The following is a 24864-nucleotide window of genomic DNA, read 5'->3' on the forward strand; positions in this document are numbered from 1 at the left end:
AGTCTGAAGCTGGAGGAACACAACAGGTCAGGGAGCAGAGGGGTAGGAAAATGGATGCCTCAGAACTGAAAAATAGTCCTAGCCCAAAACATCCACTTTCCTGCTCCTCTGATGCTGTATTCCTTCAGCTCCACACTGTGTTGTCTCTGACTCCAACATCTGCAGTTCTTGCTAGCATAGAGAGAATGATAGATTTAAGAAGAAAATATACACCAGGTGAAATTGCTGAACGTGGACCAGTAATGGTTACTGCAGAAAAGCTTTAAAGATCACAAAGAAATATGTAACATTTTCACAAAGCTTTTTGCTTAGTGTTATTACTTTTAAGAAAGCCATTGTTTAAGGGCAGAATGGGGAAGACGAGAGAATACAATCAGGTCGATAAAGTACATCATCTGCATAAAACAACGCTTAATGATGATGTATAACAGACTGCGAATCAAGAACAAAACGCTGGTTACTAGGATGTCAGCTTTCCACATCCAAATTACAGTTGGAACTTGAATAAAGTCTACAACATAATTGGCATTTCCTCAAGAGTCATGGCCATGCAGTTGCAAGATTCCAAAACCAAATGAACTGGTCAGGCTCACCTGAAAGGGAATAACTTTTGGGATCAGTTCATCAAAAAAGTCATCAACCGCATCAGTAAATCCAACGTAAGTTGTGCGCAGTTTCATGTTCTTGTCTCTCAGCAACCAACTACAAGAAAAGAAACTCAATTTTAATTAAATCGATTACATGCCTAATTATGATCAGTTTCCTTCAGAAAATGCTCAGTACTCTGTAGAATTAGTACTTACAATAATGAAGAGACAAGCCTTAAACACTACATTACTGTAGTGTTTCACGCCATCCCTCCTCAAACCAAAACTAAAAAAAGAGTTGTTAGGAAGTTTTATTTGTGGCTTAGAAACAGCAGAGCCTCAGGGTGATATGATACAGTAGCAGTGACAGAAACATGGCTCATGTCAAAACAGGACTGGATACTTAACATCCCTGAAAATAAGGTTTTTAGTATAAATGGTTAGATGAAAAGTAAGGTGTGGTAGTCTTGGTCAAAGATAGTATCATAGTCCTGGAACAAAATGTAGTTACGGAATTAGAATATATATGGTTGCAGGGGAGAAATAGGAAGGGTGTGGTGATCTTGTGGATATTTAATATCGACCTCCAAACAGTGGGGAGGAAGTAAAGAAAGAGGCAGGTTATGGAAACCTGCAGTTCAAATAGGGATGTGATGGATGGTGATTTCAATTATTCCAGAGTAAACTGGGAAGAAGACAGAGCGTAGGGCAATGAAGGGGAGACACTCCTGTAATATGTGCAGGAGAACTTTCTGGAACAGTATATTTCTGTTCCACCAGGGAGGGAGCTTTACTGGATCTGGTCCTAGAAAATGAGGCAGCCAAATGGAGAATGTCAGAGTGAGGGAGCATTTGGGAAATAATGATCATGATATACAGGAAGTTCTTCTATAACACAACAGGCATGTTCTTCTGTGGCCTAGCGCTATAAAAAGTTGCATTATAGGGAAATCGCTACAAAAGTTTGCTATACCTGTACAGCAGAAAGTTTGCATTATCCAAGCAGCGTCTACTATTCATCAATCGCGTGTCAGCCAATTCGCATTAACGAAACAAGTGTTATAGTGGAACTACCTTTAATAAGGTTCAATTTTAAGTTGGAAAAGGGTAAAAAAAAAATCACTGATTAAGATTTCACAATGGGAAAAAAAGGGCTGACTTTAGGGCTTTAAAAGCTGAATTAGAGGCGGTTGATTGGAAGCACATTTTGCTGAATAAAACAGTGGATGAAAAATGGGAGGATTTCAAGAGTGGTGAATCAGGTGCTGGCTAATTACAGATACGCAAGAAATAAATAGTGTATGAAAAGCTAGACTATCCTGGATGACTAAGGACATTGATTAGAAAATAAAGAATGAAAAGGAGGTATATGATGCATACCAGAATAATAACAGCCATAGAAATCAGGAAGTGTATCTCAAATGCAGTAAAGAGGTTGAGGTTGGGGTAAGAAAAGCCAAGAGAAAGCATGAGGAAAGGATAGCAAACTGCACTAAACAAATAGTAAAACGTTCTTCAAATCTTCCAAACTTCTCTGAACAGGGGGCTGGAGGTTTGGAAATGTGGCACTGTTGTTTAAGGGCAAAGGATATCCCAGGAAACTATGGACTTGTCAGTCTGATGTCAATAGTGGGAAAACTAATGGAGGCTATAATATGGGATAAGATAAATATACATTTAGAGGAAAATAAATTTATACTAGACAGTCAATGTGGCTTTGTCAACGGCAAGTCATGTCTGACAAATCTGACTGAGCTCTTTTAGGTGACACAGGTAGTGGATGAGGGTACTGCTATGGATGTTATATATTTCAGACAGTATTTCATACGATGCCATGCGGCAGGCTGGTTAACAAATTTACTCCGTTTGGGACTGATCGATCCTTGGCAGCATTGATTAGAAGTTGGCTAAAAGATAAGAAACAGAGGGTAAGCATGCAGGTATTTCTCAGATTGGAGACAAATTCAAAGTGGTGCTCCCCAAAGATCAATATTGGGGATCATTGCTTTTTCTGATTTATATGAATGATTTGGACCTGGCTGTGGAGGGCAAAATTTCTAAGTTTGCAGATGATACTAAGCTAAGGAGAATAGTGAATTATGAGGATGATACCAAGGGACTTCAGAGGGACATTGACAAGTTAGCCAAATGGGCAGATACCTGATAGATGAATTTCAACGCTGAGAAATGTGAGGTCATGAATTTTGGTAGAAGGAACGCAGAGGAACAATGTAGGTTCAATGGTACAACTCTGAGGAGAATATAGAAGCAAAGGGACCTTGGGAGCACACGTGCCTAATTCTTTGAAGGCAGCTAAGCAAGTTAAAAAAATTGCTAAGGCGGCTTATAGGATCCTTGGGTTTGTAACTGGAGACAGTATAAAAGCAAGGATGCGATGCTACAAATTATTGGTCAGACCACATTTAGAGTATTGTGTTCAGTTCTAGGCACCTTACTCAAAGGAAAGTATGCAAAGGAGATTTTCCAGAAAGATACCAAGCATGTCAGATTTTAGACACAAGGAAAAATGAGAGAAACTGGGATTATTCTCCTTGGAACAGAAAAGATTAAGAGACAACTTAATGAAATGCTCATAATTATGAACCATTCTGACAGGGTAAAGAAGGAAGGATGTTCTGTTTCCACTAGTTAGTATCAGTAACTGGAGATCAATTTAAGATTGTCAGCAAGAGACCTACAAATGAGAGGACGAGAAGCTTTTTTCTCCTCAGAGGGTTGTTAGGATTTGGAATACACTGCCTGGGAGAATGTTGAAGGCAGATTCCATCGGAGGTTTCAAAGAAAATTAGACATATATTTGCAAATAATTAAATTTGGAGGGTTATGGAGATAGGGCTGAAAAATGGAATTAACTGGATGGCTCTTTCAGGAGCCAATTCAGACACGATGGGTAGAATGGCCTCGTTCTCTGATGCAAAATTCTATGATTCTATTTTCCCCTGTATCGACAGACTGGAAAAGACTTGATATTGTTGTCATAACATGACAAAAACACGAGGAGCTACCTGTCACTGTCCTGCACAGTATACCAATAGTGGGGAAGACACTATTGGTTAACTTTAACTGCAGCTAAGTTACGAAAATGCCTATTTATTCCCATTTACAGAACTCCAGTGCAATTCCCTTACCCAACACTGAATTAATTTAGAATGTGCATGGTATAGGTGGTATAAAACATGGGCAAATGTGATCATGGTTGGTCACAGGCAATGCTGCCAAAGTGAACAGACATGCAACCTGCAAGATATCATACCTGCATTAGTTTATGATAAATACCGCATTGACAAAGAAGCTTGGGAAAATAAAGGAGATTGTACATTGGAACAGATGGGTGAAGCACAAAATAATAATTTTAAGAGACAATGTTCTGCAAAAAAAACAATATATCTTGATTTTATTCTTCGATGGGTATTGAAGTCACTGGATAGGCCAACATTTGTTTCTGCCCCTAAATATCCTTGAACGTAGTGGTCATTTCAGAGCCTAAGTGTCAACCGCCTTACTGTCGGTCCAGAGTTAGAGAGGAGTCAGGTACCCAGGAAAGGTACCCAGATTTCCTTCCCGAAAGGACATGTAGGGCTTGTCAGTGTTATCTGTCATGATCACCATAAATGGGACTATTCCAGAGTTATTAACTTAATTTATGGATCACCAGCTGTCATAGTGGAATTTGAAGTCATATCTCTACAGCATAGGCCTGGGCCTGTAATCCAATGACAGTACACTGTTATGCCACAATCTTCTTCTATATCAGTAACTAAAACCACTTTGTGGGCTCTCAACACTTGGACAAATCCTGTCAACATATTGTGATACTACCAGACCAGGAGATTATATTTGGAAATTGAGGGGATTTATTTGGGCACACAAACATGGAATTATATGGAACTAAATCAAAAGTAGTTGCCATAATCCCAGCAGACCATACAGCTGCACTGGTCTCTTTAAGGGTCACCACGTCACAGGAAAAGGATGAGGCAGAGAAGATGGGACTTTCATGGTAACCTCAACCAGTGCGGGTATTAAATTATGAGTACTCCATTGACACTGGTAAACATGTTTTTGCAAGATTTTATGCTGTACTAAAAAAACCAATGACTAAGGCATCAAACAGGCAAAAATTTAACCTGGAAGTATTAACTATGCTGTTTGGATTAGAATTGTTTAAGACACAAGCCACTTGTGAAACCTCAATAGATGATAAACTTTTGAAGATGTTACTTAGCTTTGAAAGCAAGTCAATATAAAGCACCAGAATTGTATATGACTGGATAAGTTTACTGGTCAACTACATCCATATATAATTAAGCACAGGCTTTTGTATACTTTGAACTTTTTCCACAATAAATCATGTCCATATTTATAATGGAAATATCTTTGTAAACTACTGCACATGATTTAAGCACTCCCTGCTTCCAGTGAAGACACTGCTGAGCTGTTAAAAAAAACTGATAAAAATTAACAATAAGTTGAATTGTTTGCCTGAAAAAAAAGCAGTTTTTAAATTCAGCCAACAAGTGGAGCTTTTGAGTAAGGAAATTTGGTTAAAGCCGCAGCTCCAATTTCAACCATTTAGTAGTTCCTACTGCCATTTAATGATTTGCAATCTGTCACAGAAATCACACATATACTTATAAACTTAACTTCCACATTAGTACTGGACAGTTTTCAACTTATCTTCTTTAAAAAGAGGCTCCATGCATAACAAGAAGTGCACAATTTTTTTGCAAAGCAAGGGCAGAAAGAGAGAATTTCTTATGCCAGAAAAGCCAGAATTTGTCTGCTCAAAGACAACTAACTCCACTTTGGAGTGCAGTAGTTACAACTCACCTTTTGTTCTTATCCCTGTCCACACAATGATGCACACACACTTCTCTGCAACGTTCTTTACCATGGCTTTTAACTTGGAACTATATCCCTGTTCCTTCACTGTTACTAGAAGTCCACTCCGAACACCATTTTGCATGTACCTATGCCTCATGGACTATGGCAGTGCAAGAAGGCAACACATCACCATATTCACAAGGCTAATTAGGGATAGACAATAAATGCTGATCCAGCATCTTGTGAATGAATATTTAAAAAAACAGCAGAGGACTCTTGTGGAGCAGTGGCAGTTCCCCCACCTCTGATCCAAAAGTCCCAGCTTAGGAGCGGCAAGGTGGCTCAGTGGTTAGCACTGCAGCCTCACAGCACCAGGGACCCAGGTTCGATTCCAGCCTCGGATAACTGTCTGTGCGGAGTTTACACATTATCCCCGTGTCTGTGCGGGTTTCCAATGGATGCTCCGGTTTCCTCCCACCGTCCAAGGATGTGCAGGCTAGGTGGATTGGCCATGCTAAATTGCCCGTAGTGTTCAGGGGTGTGTGGGTTATAGGGGGATGGGTCTGGGTGGGATGCTCCAAGGGGCGGTGTGGACTTGTTGGGTCGAAGGGCGTTTCCACACTGTGGAGAATCTAATCATGTCCCACATGCCCTAAAGTTGGCTGATTAAAAATAATTTAAATTATAGCAAGCAAAGTTTTGCTCTCTCAGCTTACAAAGTGGTTTGAATTCATCAATATGTTCTTATCCTGTGACACATTAGTCTATTTTTAACATCTAAAATTTAAGATGACATTCATTTTGATGACGAGGAACGTATTTTATTTTTTAACACATTTATTTTCAGCAAGGATAAGCATTAAAGTTTCCTCTGATTCTTGTTGTATTTACCTGGGCAAACCACCAAGGTCCCACTCTGAACAAATGTATGGTCCTGGACGCAAAATGACCCACAAATCCAAATCATTGGCCAATCTGAGATATGCCCTAAGAGACAAAATAATTATGTTGATCTTTTTGAACAAAGCAGTGACCAAATGTTGTGTGTTTAGAGATGAATGAACTTTACACTTGCATTGACTATCTGCTCCATAGCGAATTCTTTACCTCAGTGAAGTGGGATATGTCCATTTGGGGAAAGAGTAGAAACACTATAATGGACAAATTCAAACAACTTATGTTTTTCAACATTAAACACCAAAATGGCTCTCTCAGGTACAGATACAGTATCTCAAAGCCAGCAACTTCAGGACCATGCCCATGACAGATTTCAGATCTTGCCTGCTTTCTGATGCATGTGAAGTTTTGAAAACTCTATCCTCATCTTTCTAAATGTTCCAGATTCTTCAGCAGGCTTTCTGTTTTCTTCACAGATACTCAAAACTTTAACACTGCTTTTATTGGGCTTTCAAAACCTCGCACATCCAAAACTGGCACAATTGTGGAAGTCTAATTTAAGCCCTTTTAAAAATGGTGAATCCAACCACAGCAGGGCCAGATTGTGCACTTGAGTGATAGGAAGTGACCGAGAGCCAGTGGAGTGGGCTGGAGGCATAGATTGGGACTGGGGTCTCGTGTAGGTGGTCAGTGACTTGCGAGACTGGTCAGACCACATGTGGGAGCCCCTGCACTGATCTACTGCAATATCATCTTTTTAACTACTGACTCATTTCTAACTTATGCAATGAATCACTAAGATACTGCAACTTCTTTTCTTCTTTATTCCTATTTTTTCATCTAAGATTTGCATCTAAGATGGTGCTATGAGAGGCAACACTGAACTTTTCAGTGTACTTCTGTATTTTGAGTACACATGACAATAAAGGATATTCTATTTTCAGCATTCCCAACCAGTCACATGACCAGAAGAAATGGTGGGGGCTTGGAAATGTGAAGAAAAATCTAAGTTCCAGCAAAAGAAAAACTTCAGAATGGCCATTCATGCCCCGCCATACCCAAATCAAATGTTCAGTCTCCAAGAGTCCAGAAACTCTTGCTGGGAATATGTGTGGAGGTTGGATAAGGTTCAGAATTAGTTGAAATCAAATCATTACCAATACTTGCACATGAAGCTGACCTGACTAACCCGAACCCTCAAAAAAAATGACTTTTTAAGAAAATGAAGGCGAATAAAGGCAAAGAGAGGACAGCTACTTACTCAAAATCAAGATTGTCCTTGAAATTAAATATTCCTCTCTGTGGTTCATGAAGATTCCAAGGTATGTACCTGTAATAAGATCACAAATACTGATATCATACTTAAAGCAGCAGGAAACAGAGAACAATGTCCATATGAACAAACTGCACATTTGATGCTCCCATACTCCAGCTCAAAATATTCCAACCCAGTCCCACCAGTGTATGGTTCGGTTTCATAATCTGTCAGTCTTAACTTGTCTGCAGAAATCTTTTCTGTGGCTGATTTTATGTACAAGCATGTAAATTAGAAGTAGTAGTAGACTTTTTGGCCCTTTAAGTTTGCTCCACCATTCAATGAAATTGTGGCTGTATTCCAAATTCTACATTTTTGTAAATCTCTGATGACTTTAGATTCTCATTTGCTAAGGGAACCTCAAAAATAATCAATGGCCCCTGTTCGCCGATGTCTTATTTAACTGAAACAAAACAGATTCTTACATTGATGCCTCTTATAATAATGGATGGCATTCTGTTAATCTTCTTAAATCGCACACCAAATTTTTATGATTCATTGGAATAGCTAAATCCCTCTGCACCTCTGTACTCTTCTACTGTTCTTGGTTTTAAGTCATACTCTACCTTGTAATTTTTCTTGCCAAAGGGAATATCATTGCATTTTCCCTGCATTATTCTTCATCTGTCAGATTTCTGCTCACTCACTCAACCTAGCTACATCTACTTGCAACTTCCTATGTTATCTTCACAACATTTAGGGATTATAGTGATTAGAATTTCACCAAGTTTCACTCTTCCTTCAACTTCGACTTACAGGTATGAGTGATTTTTGTGTCTCTTCCGTTGTGAAAACAGAAGGAAAAATATTCATTATTACAGCTGCCATTTCTTTACTATTGACAAATAACATCTCATTCTTGCCCCCTAGAGGATCAACATTCATTTTTCGTATTCCTTTTTCAGATGCCCATGGAAACTCTTACTGCCTGTTTTGTCATTTCTTTTTAGATTCCTTATATGCTTTAATTTATTTGTCTACATTAATCTTTCAGCAGTTCTCTGCCATTATTCATATTCTGATTAGTTATATAACCTGCTCCTAACCAATACACAATGATATTTTTTTTTCTTACATTTGATATTTGCTTTAAAGTCTTCAGTTAATCATATTTGCTGGATTCAGGCCTTGGAAATTTTCTTTACAATAGGAAATATACTTGTTCTGAAATATTCCTTTAAATGTCTGCAACTCCTAGCTGTAACATTCCAATTCATTTTATTTAGCTCAGCTTTCACATCCACACAGCTGTCCTACTTTAAGTTGCAGGTGGATATAGATAGACCTGCTCTTTTCCCTTTCAAATTGGATGTAATATTCAATCGCTGCTCGAGATGCCTTTCCTGTGAACTCATTAATTAATCCCATCGCATTACACAATACCTGTTCTCTGGCCAGTTCCAGAATGTCTGCTCTCCAAAACTTTGATTTTCCCAGTTTATAATCACCCATCTCTTTTTCTGTAGCACCCAATATTTCTTCTCCCCAGCTGCCTGTGTGTTGCAAACAGGTTCCATTCTGGAGTCTGTTTGCAAGTCGATTTGTATGCAAGTCAGAATGCAGTGCAGGATAATATAAAGGAGCTGTTCATAAGCACAGGAAGTGTTCGCATGTCAGGTCTTTAAAATTACAGCCCTGCATGAGACACATTTGTAGGTACGAGAGTTCATAAGCCAGACATTCATAATCAGGGACTCCCTGCATATGATTCTTCCTACATGGTGAAGATTGTTTGGCAGGCTGCAGATCACTCCCATAAGTTACCCGGTCCCGTTACCATTCCACATCTCCACCCAAACAGTTTCTATGTCCTGACTTCTTGAAACAAGGTTATTCATCCTATTACACTAATAGCCACTTCTGATTTCGAGAGCAACCTCTCCACTGCACTTCTTCAGCGTTATATGCCTCTCATCAATCAGAACTGAAACCTCATGAACTTTCACCTACATCACCATAATGCTATCAGATCATATTTATTTAGCTCAATTTTCACAAACAGCAGATTTACTTTGTTATAAATGCTATTCACATTTAGAAACTGAAAGTCTCTTAAAACAATAAAGTTACATCCAGTTTTGGCTAATTGTATAATATTGATTTTTTTTTTGCTCTCTATTCCTGCCTGTCATTCTCTATCGTTCTTCTTCCACATTAGTATTCTGCTCTTCTGCCTCAACTCCATGCCTGGGTTTGATACAGTTATCCAAGTCTGATCCCTTAGCCGCCTTGTTTAGCTTAAAGCCATCTCTATTTTCCTAACTGTGTGGCTCATGAGAATACCACCTGTGACATGGTTCAGATATAGATCGCCCTAATGGTATAGATCCAACTTACCCCATTATTGGTGCCAGCATCCCAAGAACAGGGATCCATTTCTCTCACTTTGAACCACACAATCGCACCTCTACTCTTACTGATCTTAAGCAAATTTGAATGCAGATCAGGTAATTATTGCCTCAAAAATTCTGCATTTTAAATTTAGCATCTAACTTCTCTTATTCCCTTGACAGAACCTTTTTCATAGTTCTGCTACTGTCTAGAACAAACCCTGACCACAAATCCCAGATTCTCCCCTTCCCATGGCTAGTTCTTCTCCAGCCCTGAACAGTTATCCAGGACCCTGACATCAGGCAGACCACACAACTATGCCAACTTGACTGTTCTTTTCTGCCCATACCCCTCACTATTATCACTTTTTTTTTTCCTATTTAGCTCTCTTGAATGGTTTCTTGTGCCATGATGCCACGGCCAGTTAGCTCAACTGCCCTTAAGCCACCACTCCCATCCAAGCAAGCTGTGAAAACCTCAAACCTGCTGGGCAATTGCAAGGGCTGAGGCTCCTGCGCTCTGGGCCCCCTTAACTGCCTCATGTGTAGTCACAACCTTTTGTCACTGATCAAATCCTAAAACACAAACCTAAAGAGTTTTGCAACCTCCTGAAATAAGATGCAGAGATAACTTTACCACTCCCTAATGTTCCACAGTGTTTGCAGCTCAGCCTCCAGCTCAATAACCACTCTGAGCTGAAGATCCGGCAGACGAGTGTTTGCACTAGATCACAGAGGCATCCAGAAACTCCAGCACTTTCCAGCCACAGCAGATTAACAGCCTTGCCCTCTAATGTGCTAATTAAAGAGTAATTGCTAATTCATTTATAATTGATACAACCCACGCTCAGAATTTTTCTGAAACACACAGCAATTTTTATTTCTTGCAGTAAATTGTTCTTAAAGTACCTCTTTCCCCACTCTGCACCAAATTTCCAAGTACACTTACTTGACTTCTGTCTCTCTCAGTAGAAGTCTCTATCACAACAAACAAGTTAACTTATTGACTTTACTTGGATTTTAGATGTTTCAAACAGACTATTTCAGTAGGGTTCAGGGAAATGTAAGAGAAAGAATAAATTCCGAGATAAGGCAAAAAAATCTGCACACCGTGATCTTTACTTACGTTACTAAAGTGTTCAAACCTAAAGCTTTCATCTTCATCATACGGTCTGCCCAGTATGCCCGTGGAATACGAAAGTAGTGCATCGATCCACCCAGGATGAGAAACTTATTTCCCTCCAATTGAAAATATTCTCTGTCAGCCTGCAAGCCTGTTTTTCGGCTGTACATTCTTGTTGGAGTGAGTGATATCCAATGGAACCTAGAAGTAGATGAGAACCGTCTTATTTCAAAGTACAATTGTAGCTCAGCCATCAATTTATGAAATAAACACATGATAAACTCCAATGCTATCCCAAGCACCAGAAAACTACAAACTGTACAGATGAGTTAAGATAGGTCAAAATGCTTTCCTCTTCTATATCTCTCATGAGATTTACTGGTATTTAGCAGACAAATATCAAAATGACTGCAGGGAGTGGGTGTCAACAGTTTGAAAAACCACAAAAGACATTTATCCATTTTTCACCCACACAATGATGTTTCCAAAGGTGATTGTTAAAAACTATTGCAGAAACCCTGTAATTTGTGAAGAGCTCAGCAAAAACAGTTCAATGTAAACGTTTGCTGAGCCAAACACAAAAATAACAAAGATTATACCATACTGTACGCAAAAGCACGTACCTACACATTTTATGATTTCCACAATACTTGGCTTTCCTATAGGCAGAAGATTTGCCATTACAACATACTCTACCAATCTGAAAGCTGATCCCAACTGCCACCATGACTTTTGCGAAAATAAGAATTTAATTATATTCTACTTAGTTTAGAATTTCATTCTCACAACAATTGATCACAGGCACTAGTCAAAGCTGCTGTATTAGGAATGGCAAGTCTTTATTTTATTCGCCTAACTTTCTTGCTTCATCATTTAACTCCATGTGAATTGAGCTTGAGCTCTGTCCCAAATCTGCAATTTTTACCATCTATCATAACCTGTGTGAATTTACTGGGCATTGATGAGAAGGAAAAATCAGAAAAAAATTATGAAGCATCATCAAGCACATCCTGCATCCCATAACCCCCACCCTCGATTCCTATACCTAAGACAAAAATGCTTCCTTCTCAGAAAATCTGACATTTGGTTGGTCATCCTCAGTCTTCGTTCTCTAGTATTACTGATTGCTTGGCTTTGAACAAGAGACACTAGTGTGAACTCTCTTTTCATCAAGAAATGTGGTGACACTCAGGAGCCAACATGAAACCTGTAACAGATGTAATTAAAGAAATCTGTAATATGGGAGGTGACAGCATTGTGGTAATAATGTTGGATTAGGAATCCAGAATCCAGGCTGCTGTTCTGGGGCAATGGATTCACATCTCACCATGGCAGATGGTGAAATTTGAATTCAATAAAAGATCTGGACTTACAAATTATGCTTTCTTAATTGTGACTTCATCTCTATGTTGGACCCTTTTGTCCAACTCATCCATGACAACCAGATATCCTATATAATTCTAGTCCCATTTGGCCTTCATCCTTCTAAACCCTTCCTATTCACATTCACATCCAGTTGCCTTTTCAATGTTATAATCATACCAGTCTCAACCTCTTCTGCTGTACCTCATTCCATATATGCACCACTCTCCGCGTGGAAAAGTTGCCCCTCAGGTCCCTTTTGTATCCTTCCCCTCTCACCATTAAACATATGCCTTCTAGTTTTAGACTCCCTCACCCCAGGGAAAATATCTCACCTATTTACCCTATCAATGCCCTTCATGATTTTATAGACCTTAAGTCACCCCTCAGACTCTGATGATCCAGGGAAAATGGTCTCAGCCTTTCCAGCCTCTCACTTTAGCTCAAACTGTCCAACTTTGCTAAAATCCTTGTATATCTTTGCCAAACCCTTTCTAGTTTCACAACATCTTTCCCAATGAAGGGAGACATAATCATTACCAACTGTTGTAAAAGCCCAAACAAAAAGCAGAACTTGCTGGAGAAGCTCAGCAGCATCTGTGGAAAGAAAGCTTTGTGTTTTTCTATCACATTTCCAGCAACCACAGTTCTGTTTTTTTTTTATTCACTTCCCTTTCCAAAAGGAAATCTGCCAACCTTACTTGGTCTGGCTACGTATGACTCCAGCAATGTGGTTACATCTTAACTGCCCTTTACTCAAATAGGGATTGGCAATAAATGCTGGCCTAACCAGAACCATATCCCACGAAGAAACTTAAAACATTCCATTCAAGGCACAAGAGATAAGAGAATATGATGATTGACATGAAAACCAAAAGCGTCATGGTTAATGGGAAGCAATTTAAAGTACTCATTACACTGTCAGGCAAGTCAGTGAAGGTGGTTAGCTCAGTTAGCTAGATTGAATTCATGGTATTGGTGCTATTCTGAAGTACAATCTCTGTAATGACTTAGGCACTTCTTGTACATGCCTCCTCACCTTGCCCAATAGTGACAACATTGCATAGGCTACAATTAACAACCCTTAAACAGATGAGATATCCTGAACCCTGGCACCATGCAGGCAACTCAGCCTTTGGGATTCTCGATACCGGCCACAGACAGCAGTGTTCGTTCCCTGACTTTACAATCCTTGATTATAACTACATTTCTCCTTTATCTCCCACTCTTAATGTTTCCCTGTACCACAGTGCAATGGTCAGTTTGTTAACACTCCATACGAACACCGGCTCTCATCCATACCACCCAAACCTGTTCGACAAGCTCAAGGGCCGAGACTCCTGCAGCGCAACTGCTGGATCCCTCCATTTGCCTCACACATAGTCACATGCTCCCATCCTTGACCAGTGACCAAATTCAAGGTAATTAATCCAAGGAGTGCAATTGCCTCCTGAAACTCAGCCCCCAGGTAACTCGTCCCCCCATTGAAGTATCAATGCTGAGTGGAAATTCCTCAAACAATGAACACTTGCCACAGATGCGGCCACTATAAACCAAAATGGGCTCTCCCAGTCCCACATCATGTAGTTATAACACACGGTTGGGCCCAGCGTATCTATTTTCTTTATTTAGCTCTTATTCTTTTTAAATTTCCTATTGGTCTTTTAGTTCCTAAATTTGTAAAATATTTCTGCTATTTACCTTTAATTTGAATGTAGTTTCTATCTCCATCCTGAACACAAGTCAAATTCTTTCTTCTGTTCTTCAGTTAGATCCAGCAAATTATCATTATGGCCACTTCCAAATTGCAGTAGGCCTTTAAATATTGTAGCAACTCCTAATCTCGCAGACCTCGGAGGCTTTTTTTTTGGGGGGGGGGGGGGTAAATTATAAAATGTCTGACCACAAATGAGGTCAGCGACCCAGACCTCGGACATGTCTCAAACTACCTTCCGTGCTACATCCAACAGGGCTTCAGCATATTCAGAAAACCCAGATGTTATGGTTTTTAAATATCAAAACCTCTTAACAAATGGAGGAGCCTTGAGTTTGTGTTTTGTGCTCAATTTCCTGAGGTACACTAAATTCAGATATAATCCTAGTCAAAAATTACAGGTTTAGCTTGACATCTATTCAATTTTCATGTCAAACAAGGCAGCACAATCAATGTGTAATAGGAGACAGTAAACTGAATTTTAATTTTTGGTTCAAACAGCTTAGCAATACGTTACAATTTATTCTTGCATTTAAACTAAAAATGGAAAGGCAGACAAATAAATTTGGCCAACGCTAAGTATTTAGCGACTGGGTTTCTCATCAAATACAGACAATATTGTGATGTTGTGTTATTTTGAATAAAAGTCTCGGTCTTAGCATCTGTAAAAAATAGGGACAATTTCCCAATGGGTTTATTTAATTAGTTAATGCCAATATGGGTCAATCTTTTCACTTTACATTTCAGAAATAAGAAGCATTCTAAAATGGGTGCATAGCTAGTTCATCTGAAATCAGATAAGTTAAGTTTAAGTTAATTGAATCAGGGTATCCTGTCCTTGATAAGTATCCATGTATGATTTTCCTTAGATCATCAGTTATTGACAAAGGTGTCTTGAAAGTTCACAAACCTTATCAGCTAGCACAATCCTTCTCCAACCTCCTAAGTGAAACTTGCATTTTTCACAGTTTCTGGGAAAAAGATCTATTCTTCATTTTCGTGGACTGTGTTTAGTTCTATATTTTAAGAAGCTTTGAGATTTTATACCACTTTATTATTTGTTTAATTCTGTACTAGTTCACCCAATTAATTAACTAAACAATTCCTACCCCATACAGTCTGGCAATGCTTTATCTTCCAGTTTCTGAGAGAGAGTGACAGAACGTGATGAATGCGATTTCCTGACCAGCATATTGTCGATGCGATTAATTTTTAAACCAGGGCTGCAGAAACCCAGGCAATGGTATGGACTTTGGGATTCAGACTGCTTTCTAAAACTGCTGTTTAGCCAAAGGAATCAGTAAAGATGCAGTGGTGTGTTAAGGATAAAATCTATTAATATCAGAAAAAGTTGCAATAAAGGTCTTTCCACACAAAATAAGCCTGACCATCATAAAAAGGCTTTGTTAGTGTTCTTTGGATCGCACATGGACTGTGTTTGCGCCACCTGGGATACTCCACTGTACTGAATAAAACATTGCTTAAACTCAAAAAACAGTTCAGTAATATGTGGCTTCACATACCCTAACAATCTTCCAGAAACTGGCATGTTTCTTGTTCCCTTCTCCCAGGTTTGAAGCACATGCCTTACCTCACAAAGAGCTGGGTGAACCTAACTCAAATCTGTTCTCACCAGTTAAATTACCAGGGGTCTTCAAATGTCTTCACTAACTATGCTGAGAAATCCGGTCGAACCACACAAAAAGTCGCCTGGGGCCCATCTTGACATTGGGAACAACATGCTACATTTTTTAAACTGAGCATCAGGCACTGGGGCAAGGTGGCAGCTGGTGGCTAGTGGAGTTTAGTTAAGTTAGATCACATGGCCCAGACCCTAAACGTTAACTGTTTTTCCTTCACAGATGCTGCCGGACCTGCTGAGCTTTTCCAGCAACTTTGCTTCTGTTCCTGATATTACAGCATCCACAGTTCTTTTGGTTTTATGTAGATCACATGGGATTCAGGCTGAGCTTGCCACCATCACACAGGGAGTCAAAGGGAAGAGGTGAAGGCTGTTTTTCAGGCTGGAGGCCTGTGACCAGCAGGGTTCCACAGGGATTGGTACTGGGTCCACTTGTGTTTAAAATTTATATTCACAATTTGGATGAGAACATAGGAGGCATGGTTAGTATGTTTGAGGATGATACCAAAGTTGGTGGTATAGTGGGCAGTGAAGCAGGTTATCTTAGAGATCGCGATCAATTTGGTCTATGGGCCGAGGAGTGGCAGATGCAGTTTAATTTGGATAAATTCAAGATACTGTGTTTTGATGAAACAAACGAGGGCAGGGCTTACACAATTATTGGTCGGGCTTTGGGTTATGTTGTAGAAGAGATAGATCAAAGGGTTCAGGTACATAATTTTTTGAAATGTGCACCACAGGTAGAAAGAGTGGTTAAGACGACATTTAGCACGCATGCTTTCATTGATCAGACAATTCAGTGTAGGAATTGGGACGTCATGTTGGAGGTTGTACAGGATATTAGTGAGACTTCTTCTGAAGTACAATTTGTACAATTCTGGTTCCTCTGTTATGGGAAGGATATTACTAAATTGGAGAGGGATTTACCAGGAATGGAGGGTTTAAGTTATAAAAATGGGTTAAATAGGGCTTTTTTTCACAGGAGCATAGGAGGTTGAGGGATGATCTCAGAGGTTTATAAAATCATGAGGAGCATAGATAAGATGATTAGCAAGGGGTCTTTCCCCTAGGGTGGTGGAATTCCAAAACTAGAGGCATATTATAGCTTCTGGTCTTGGATTTCCATACCCTGGGGAAAAAACTTTGGCAATTCACCCTATCCATGACCCTCGTGATTTTATTAACATCTATAAAGATCACCCCTCAGCCTCCATGAAGAGTAGCTCCGGTCTATTCAGTCTCTCCCTGTGGCTCAAACCCTCCAACCCTGGCAACGTCCTTGTGAATTTTTTTCTGCACCCTTTCAAGTTTAACCGCATCTTTCCTACAGCAGGGAGACCGGAACTGAATGCAGTATTCCAAAAGTGACTGAACTAATGTCCAGTACTGCTGCAACATTACAACACTCACTGCAAAAGGCAACTGTCTGGAGAATCACCTCTTCAAACTGGATGGTAACACACCAGCTGCAACTATCTGTACTTCTCGGGGATACAGAGTGGACAACCTGGGGCTCCAGAGCTGTAAATACTTCCGATATTGTTCTTGTGGCTCCCAGCCTCTTACAGAAGAAAGCCTGAAAAATATTCTGGTAGGAGATGCACCCCTATTGTAAATAATAGGCTGCACTTTACAGTTTCAAATGATTACTTTAACAAAAACAAACATTTTACTCAAAATAAACCTGTTCGAGTAGGATAGCTGCACCACAATTTTACATAGTTCCTTTAGTATGACAAAAATGTTTGGCTTGAGAATCAGGTTTTACAACTGCAGCAACTATTTCTCATACAGCAGAGGTAGCATATTTTTCCCACGTGGTCAAAAGTAAGTTTTTATTAATCCAATGGAAAGGTGCTGTTTTTCCATCAAATTAACATGGTTGAATAAGTGCATTTTATTTACAGATACAAACTACACTTTATGCCAGCTGCACTTGGTAATTTGCCAAGTGCTTGGTTTACCTTCCAATAATACCCAATGGTTTGGATTTGAGGTAATGATTTTTAAAACAGCTCTTCAGCTTTTTAAAAGAAAACACTGCCAACCTTTGTCCTACAATAAAAGTAACAGCAGAAAGAGATATTTCAATCCTATTTAAAGGATCAAGGCGGCTCATTTTTATCCAGACATAGAACACCAGAAGATTCGGCTATTGTCATGGGAACAATTCCAGAGTTTAAAGCAAGTTTTTGTACTTCAAGGAATTGATAAACAGTATAAATGTCAATGGCTGGCAAACATCTATAACAGTGACCACAGGTACTCATTCATCATTCATACAATAAGGGTCAGCTTCCACTTAAGCACTCAAAATTACAGACAGTTTCAATATCTGTGTGCTAAATTCGTTGGTAATGTGCCTGATTAACTCCATTCTAAAGCAACAGCCGCAGGAATCGCTTTCAGAAAATTACCTGCACACTATCTTTAGTATATTGAAACTTCAGTGGATAGAAAAATATACCTGGACCAACATTTTTAAAATTGCAGGACTTCAACAAAAGACTGCAAGAATTTACAGGAGCACAGGGTGCTGAGAGGAATGATGTAACCATATAGGCCCACTACATACACACCTTTCATACATTACACACTTTCACAGGCAACTGATGATTTTTCGCTAGAAATTTTTTCTGATCCCTGTTTTACACGAACAATTAAGTTGATTGTCAATGCATGCCCCAATTTTGTACACTATTCAATCTGAACTGGCTAGTTTCCATAGAAATACCCTAAAGCTGCAAATCTGCTTAAGAAATCATGGTGTTCACTGAACTGTTTGACTAACTCTACCTTTATTTAATACCAAAAATTGGCAACACCATGCCTAGTTACTAGGCATCAGTCTTTCTCACAAAGGCTTTAACAGATACTATCCTACTATGCAATTTTGACATGTTGTTTAATATTACAGTTCAAGTAAACAAGTATCAAATGGTCATCTTAAAATGTTGACCCACGTCCCTTCCCGATGCTAGTTGTTCTAATGGGACAATCGTCAGCCCAATGACTTTCACTTCAATTCTTGTAGCTGACAACAAACTCGTCCCCATTACATCAAAATTAGAGCATTAAAGGACAAAAAGTACCAAATGTAAATAATATGCTGAGTGTGGCTTTTCTAAAGATTTATAGAAGTTAGAATGATTGTTTATCCTGAATTAAAATGGTTAAGGAATTTACTACACTACTAAGGGGCATTATCAAACAAATTTTAACAGTGAACCACAAAAAGATATATCAGTACAAGCAATCAAGTACTTTGTAATTCTGCCAAAATTCAAGTCACAGCTGACTTTCTAATCTGGAAACAGAAGAAAGCATCTACAAATCAGATGTAACAGACGGCGCCAGTGATTTCAAATGCACCAATGCTGTATTGATGATCTCTTACCAAAAAGAACCTACAGGCCGCAGGCTTGATCAAACAGGCTATGTTTGCAACGTGGCCAGAATACCTGCAGCTGGACTGTGAGGAAGAGGAACAAGAAAGGGTCAAGGTCCATAACGCAGGACACAATCATGTTTGTAAGCAAGAGAATATGGGAATTATGGAATAGGTGATTTTGACAGGAATTTGAGGTTCCCACAGTTTCCTGATTGCAGGAAATTGTAAGGACAAGATTAAAGGGATTGTATTCTTAGAATGAGACACAATGAGTCTTGACCTCCACCACAATAAATTTACAGCTTAGAATACAAACAGGGAAATTTAAATTAGCACCAATAACATATACTCCCTTTCCAATCAAAATTAGAGACATCCAGAAAGGGATAAAGAAATTACAAAGTCATAATCAAGTGAAAAACAATTTTGCTTCATAAATTCTTTGTTGATAGCATCCTGACACGAGGCTGAACATCTCCTCGTGGAGCATTAAAAAATAGATGTCAGTTTCTACTCACTCCTCTAGCAATTCTTTTCCAGTTTCATAACTTGTATAAACCAGTTGTTTAACTAACCTACTAACTAGCCTGATGTTTGCCCTGAACTTGGCTTGTAAACTCTTGAATATGTGCATCAGCCTGTGCTAAAGCTATTATTTAGTTGTGGCTCAGTCGTCAGTCCTCTTAAGTTAAGTGAAACCAATGTCTTATCTATCTTTCCATTCAAACATGATTCCATAGCATTATCCCAAAGGATTCCTGTGTTAACTCCAGTCTCCTGTTTCATATTTATTGATTGATCAATATTACACAAAAACAGCACTTTCCAAATCACTACACCTCCCAAGCCTATCAGCTTCAAAGTACGTTGGGTCCAGTGGTTATGCAAGACATAATACAAATGCATTATGTATAAATGTATAAATATTTATTCCAGAATTACGTTCCCTAACCCCCAAGGTATCTTAAAGCACCATTCTTTTATACAATCTCCAGAGATATTTCCTTTTTCACCGTGGAAGCTCGGAGAATGTTTAAAACAATGGCTGACAGATTTCTAAGTACCAAGGACATAGAGGGATATAGGGCTAGCATGGAGACAAGGTACTTAAATGGATGATCAGCCACAATTACACAGAACAGTGGAGCAGGCTCAATGGGCTGAACAGCCAATTCCTGCTCTGATGTTCCTATGCATTAAGAGGCCCAAGATAATACTTTTAAACTTTTGGCTGGTCCTTCTGACAGCTCAGGCATCAACTTCACTATTTTATCTACTTTCAGTTTAAATGTTGCCACCAAAACAATACAATCATCATCATCACAGTGAGGTGATGGTCGAGTGGCATTGTTGCTAGACTATTAATCCAGAGACGCCGGGAATGTTCTGTAACCTGGGTTCACTGCCTACCACGGCAAGAATTTGAATTCGATAAATATTCAACGACTGTGAAACTATTGTTGATTGCACGGAAAACCTAACCGGTTCACTGGGACAGAAACTGCCATTCTTACCTAGTCTGGCCTATATGTGACTCCAGAGACAGTGACATGTTTGACAGTGAACTGCACTCTGGGCAATTGGGAATAATGGATAATAAACACTGGCTCAGTCAGTTATACCCAAATCCCACGAAAGAATAAAAGAAAAGCAACTTTGAATGCTTGCTACCATTATTAATGGAGATATGCTTTGTCATCCATTCCATTGATGTTTGCCCCCTGTGCTTTTCTTTCCTTTCCACTTTCACAGATGTACAACTTCTTAGCTCTCAATTTTGGAAAAAAACAAATGGTACAAGGCCGAAACATCAGTGATCCATTCTCACCAAAAAAATGTAACTGATTTAGTATTTCCAAATTTGTGTCTTTAGCTACACATCAGATTTGGTCTGACTTTCTTTATATTGAAGCAGTGACTCAATTCTTAAGTTGAGCAAGAAGTTTATGAAATCACTAAACTTTCTATATTGGCACATTTGTTAACTTATTAGAAAATCATTTCTACTTGCTGTTCAAAAAAACAGTAACGGTTCCTACAGTCACAGCTGTGTCCCTCTGGGCAGATGACACTGTCTCAATTACTTACATGTAATATCAATGACTTGGATGAATTAACCAAATGTCTGGTGGCTAAATTTGTTGACGACACAGGACAGAAAAGTAAGTTGATAAGTGGGTAAAAGAGGCTGAAAACAGATATAGATAGGTTAAGCAAGTGGATAAAAATTTAGCAGATACAGCCACAGAGCATGGAAACAGAGCCTTCAGTCCAATTCATCCATACTGACCAAGTTTCCCAAACTAAACTATTCCATTTTCCTGTATCTGGCCAAGATCCCGCTAAACAGTTCCTATTCATATATGCATCCAAATGCCTTCTAAATGTTGTAACTGTACTTACATCTGCCACCTCCTCTGGCAATCCATTCCACATACGAACCACTATGTGAAAAAGTTGTCCTTCAGGTCCCTTTTAAATTTTACTCCTCACCTTAAAAATATGCCCCTAGTTTTAAACTCCTCGAGTCTAGGGATAAAGACCTCTGCTTTCACCTTATCTGTGCTCCTCATGACTTTATAATCCTCTATTAGGTCACCCCTCAACCCCCCTACGCTCCAATAAAAAAATGCCTATCCAGCCTATGCCTATAATTCAAATCCACCAGTTCCAGCAATATCCTGATAAATCTTTTATTGAACCCTCTTCAATTTAATAGTATTCTTCCTGTAGCAGGGCAAATAGAATCATACACAATATTCCAACAGTGCCCTCACCAATGTCCTGGACAACTTCAACATGATGTCCTAACTGCTATACTCAGTTTCAGCAGTGAAGCCAAGTATGTTAAACACCTTTTTAACCACCCCTGTCAACCAGTAAGGCAACTTTTAAAGACCTACTTTCCTGAATCCCACTTAACTGAACCCCTAGGTACGTCTCGGTGTTCGACAACACTACCTAGGGCCTTACATTTAAATGTGTAAGTCCTGCCCGCGTTCACTTTACCAAAATGCAATACCTCATATTTATCCAAACTAACTCCATTTGCCACTCCTCAGCCCAGTGACCCAATTGATCAAGACCCCTCTGTAATCTCAGATAACGTTCTTCACTGTTGACTACACTACACTACACTACTAATTTTGGTGTCATCTGCAAGCTTACTAACCATAAATTCTCAAAGTAGTTCATATAAACAAAAAAAAACAAAAGCAGGCCCAGCACCAATCACTTTGGAACACCACTGGTCACAGGCTTCCAGTCCAAAAAAAACACAACCCACTACCACCAACCTTTGTTTCCTACTGACAAACCAATTTTGCATCCAACTGGCAAACTCTCTCTGAATCCCATGTTATCTAACTTTACTAATTAGTATACTGCACAGAACCTTGTCAAAGGCTTTGCTAAAGTCCATGCAGATGAAGAATATAACGGGAGGAATATGAACTTTGTCAAGAAGAATTAAAAAGCAGCATATTATTTAAATAAAATAAAATAAAATAGATTTAAACAAAATTTAGTAACTAGGTGCAGCAGGTGATTAAAGAGTTAAATTAAATGTTGGGATTTGCTGCAAGAGGAATGGAACACAAAAGTATGCCTGGTTTGTTCCTGATCTACAGGACATTGGTGAGACTCCATCTTGAGAATGATAGAGTGTTTTGGTCTCCTTACTTAAAGGGTGAATATAGATCTGTTGGAAGAAGTTCAGAAAAGCTTTACGCAGTTGACCATCACAGCATTACCTTTTGGGTAAATTCCAGGCCTGGTTCCATGAAATTTAGAAGAATACAGCGTGATCTTACTGAAACTCAAATCCTGAGGGAACTTAATGTAAATGTTGCAAGGTCATTTCCAACCATGAAACTGACTGATACTGAGAAACACAGTTTATAAATAGGCAAAATAAATATAAATAGGTCTCTTGTTTAAGATGGAAATAAGGGGCAATCTTTTCTTTCAGACAGCAGTAAGTATGAGGAACTCTCTTCCTCAGACTATGTCAGGGAATAGGATCATTGAACATCTTTACAGCAGAGACAAATTGATTCTTACTAAGAAGGGAGTTCAAGTTGGGAACAGGCAGGAAAGTGGAGTTAGGTCAACATTTAGATCAGCCATGGTCTAACCAAATGGCAGAGCAATGCCAAAGGCAAAATTGTCCACTGCTATCCCTATTGAGTGCATTTCTGTGCTCCTTCCTGTTTTCGAAGATGGATAGGAGGGTCAACACAAAATATTTATCAATCACTCCAAAATTTGGGCTAGCTGAGTAGACATGACTAAACTGCATTATTGAGTGGACCAAGTAATGCATTCAATTAAATATATTTGCTAAAGGAAACACTAATCTCTACAAACATAAATAAAATAAATGCAAAGTACTCTGGCCACTGGAGGCTTGAAATAAAAACAAAAAGAGCTGGAGAAACTCAGCAACCGTGGAGAGACAAACAGTTAACATTATCCACTTCTTCGGAACTGAAGGAGGCTGAAAAACTGATTCACATTCTGCTGACAGAGAGAGGAGTAGTGAGTGGAACACAGACGGTGTACAAAATAAGACAAAGACAGCACTGATAGCTGGAGAGGAGAAATACAGATCCAAAAACAGATGTTACGATGTGTCTGAACAGCAGATAAAAACACAACTTTGTTCATCATTGATGTTATCCAGTAGCATTAATCTCCAATTCGGAAGATCAAGTCCTCAAGACTTAGCCTACATGTTTGTTTGTAAATCTTCAGTGCAGTGCAATGTTGTCAAGAGGCAGTGAATGTGAGTCATTACTTGGAGAAAATCACAGAATATGTCCTGACCTACTTATATTGCTCAAAGATCCTACACAAAAAAACCGATCACTTTATCTTACGTGAAATTTTCATTTCAAAGCCTCATTTACCTGCTCAAATAACAGTGACAAATTGTGTGAAATTAACGGAATAACGAAGTAAAGAAAATAATTTGCGGCGTATGCACATTCTTGTAGTAACGCACAATAATCATTGCTTCTGCAAACTTGTTAAGGGCTGAGCAGAACAGAAACTGGAATATAAAGGGGAGAATGGTGCGGGAGGGGAGCAGGTGAACAGATGGGCGAATGCGCCATCAGCGGGGGTTAGAGCGGAGATGTGTACCACAGCAGGACAACCTCCCATACCTGAGTCTATACAGAACCACAGCCACTATAATCAAGAGCAAGAGGCCAATCCTCCTCACATGCTCTTTTCGCACTGCAATGATCTGCATGGACCTCGATCCCTTCTGTGCGAGCAGCTTCAGCATTACAACCCACAAAGCCGACACTCCAGCGACACCGACCGTCCCACCCCAAAGCCGCCACCTCCCGCATGCGCACTAGCGCCACTTCCTACTGGCTACACTCATCATCCGAACCCCGCCCGATTGGTCGTCGATTCTTCCACTCCCATTGGTCAGTGACTTCCTTCTCTCCCATTGGTTGCGTGCTTCCAGTGTCCCTTTCTGATTGATCTCCACAACTTCCTCTCTCATTGGCCACACGCCGCACCAAACTCCTTCTTGATTGGTTTTCCATTCCCATCGTCTCTCCATTCCCATTGGCTGGCTATGCGCCTTATTCGTCTCTGAATAGCTAACTCCTCGCGCCTAGCCCATTGGCGGTTCCTTTC

At 39.4% G+C, this 24864-nt stretch overlaps 1 protein-coding gene across 2 annotated transcripts in view; it reads right to left on the bottom strand.

Annotated features, from left to right (window-relative positions):
* The window catches only part of LOC125466980 (beta-galactosidase-1-like protein 2), a 71204-nt gene extending 46655 nt beyond the window's left edge, over nt 1–24549 (bottom strand). Inside the window, exons 1-5 of one of the 2 annotated variants that reach the window (XM_048562241.2) lie at nt 24375–24549; nt 11101–11298; nt 7591–7659; nt 6324–6419; nt 594–702 (exon numbers count right to left, since the gene is read on the bottom strand). In XM_048562241.2, coding sequence (XP_048418198.2) covers nt 594–702; nt 6324–6419; nt 7591–7659; nt 11101–11298; nt 24375–24499 — 597 coding nt within the window. In that variant the 5' untranslated portion in view covers nt 24500–24549. Of the gene's footprint in view, nt 1–593; nt 703–6323; nt 6420–7590; nt 7660–11100; nt 11299–19212; nt 19232–24374 lie in introns of those variants that run through there. The other variant, XM_048562242.2, reaches the window with a different exon arrangement.
* Nucleotides 24550–24864: the final 315 nt, after the last annotated feature.

Source organism: Stegostoma tigrinum, chromosome 32 (genome assembly GCF_030684315.1).
Source record: "Stegostoma tigrinum isolate sSteTig4 chromosome 32, sSteTig4.hap1, whole genome shotgun sequence".
Lineage (NCBI taxonomy): Eukaryota > Metazoa > Chordata > Chondrichthyes > Orectolobiformes > Stegostomatidae > Stegostoma > Stegostoma tigrinum.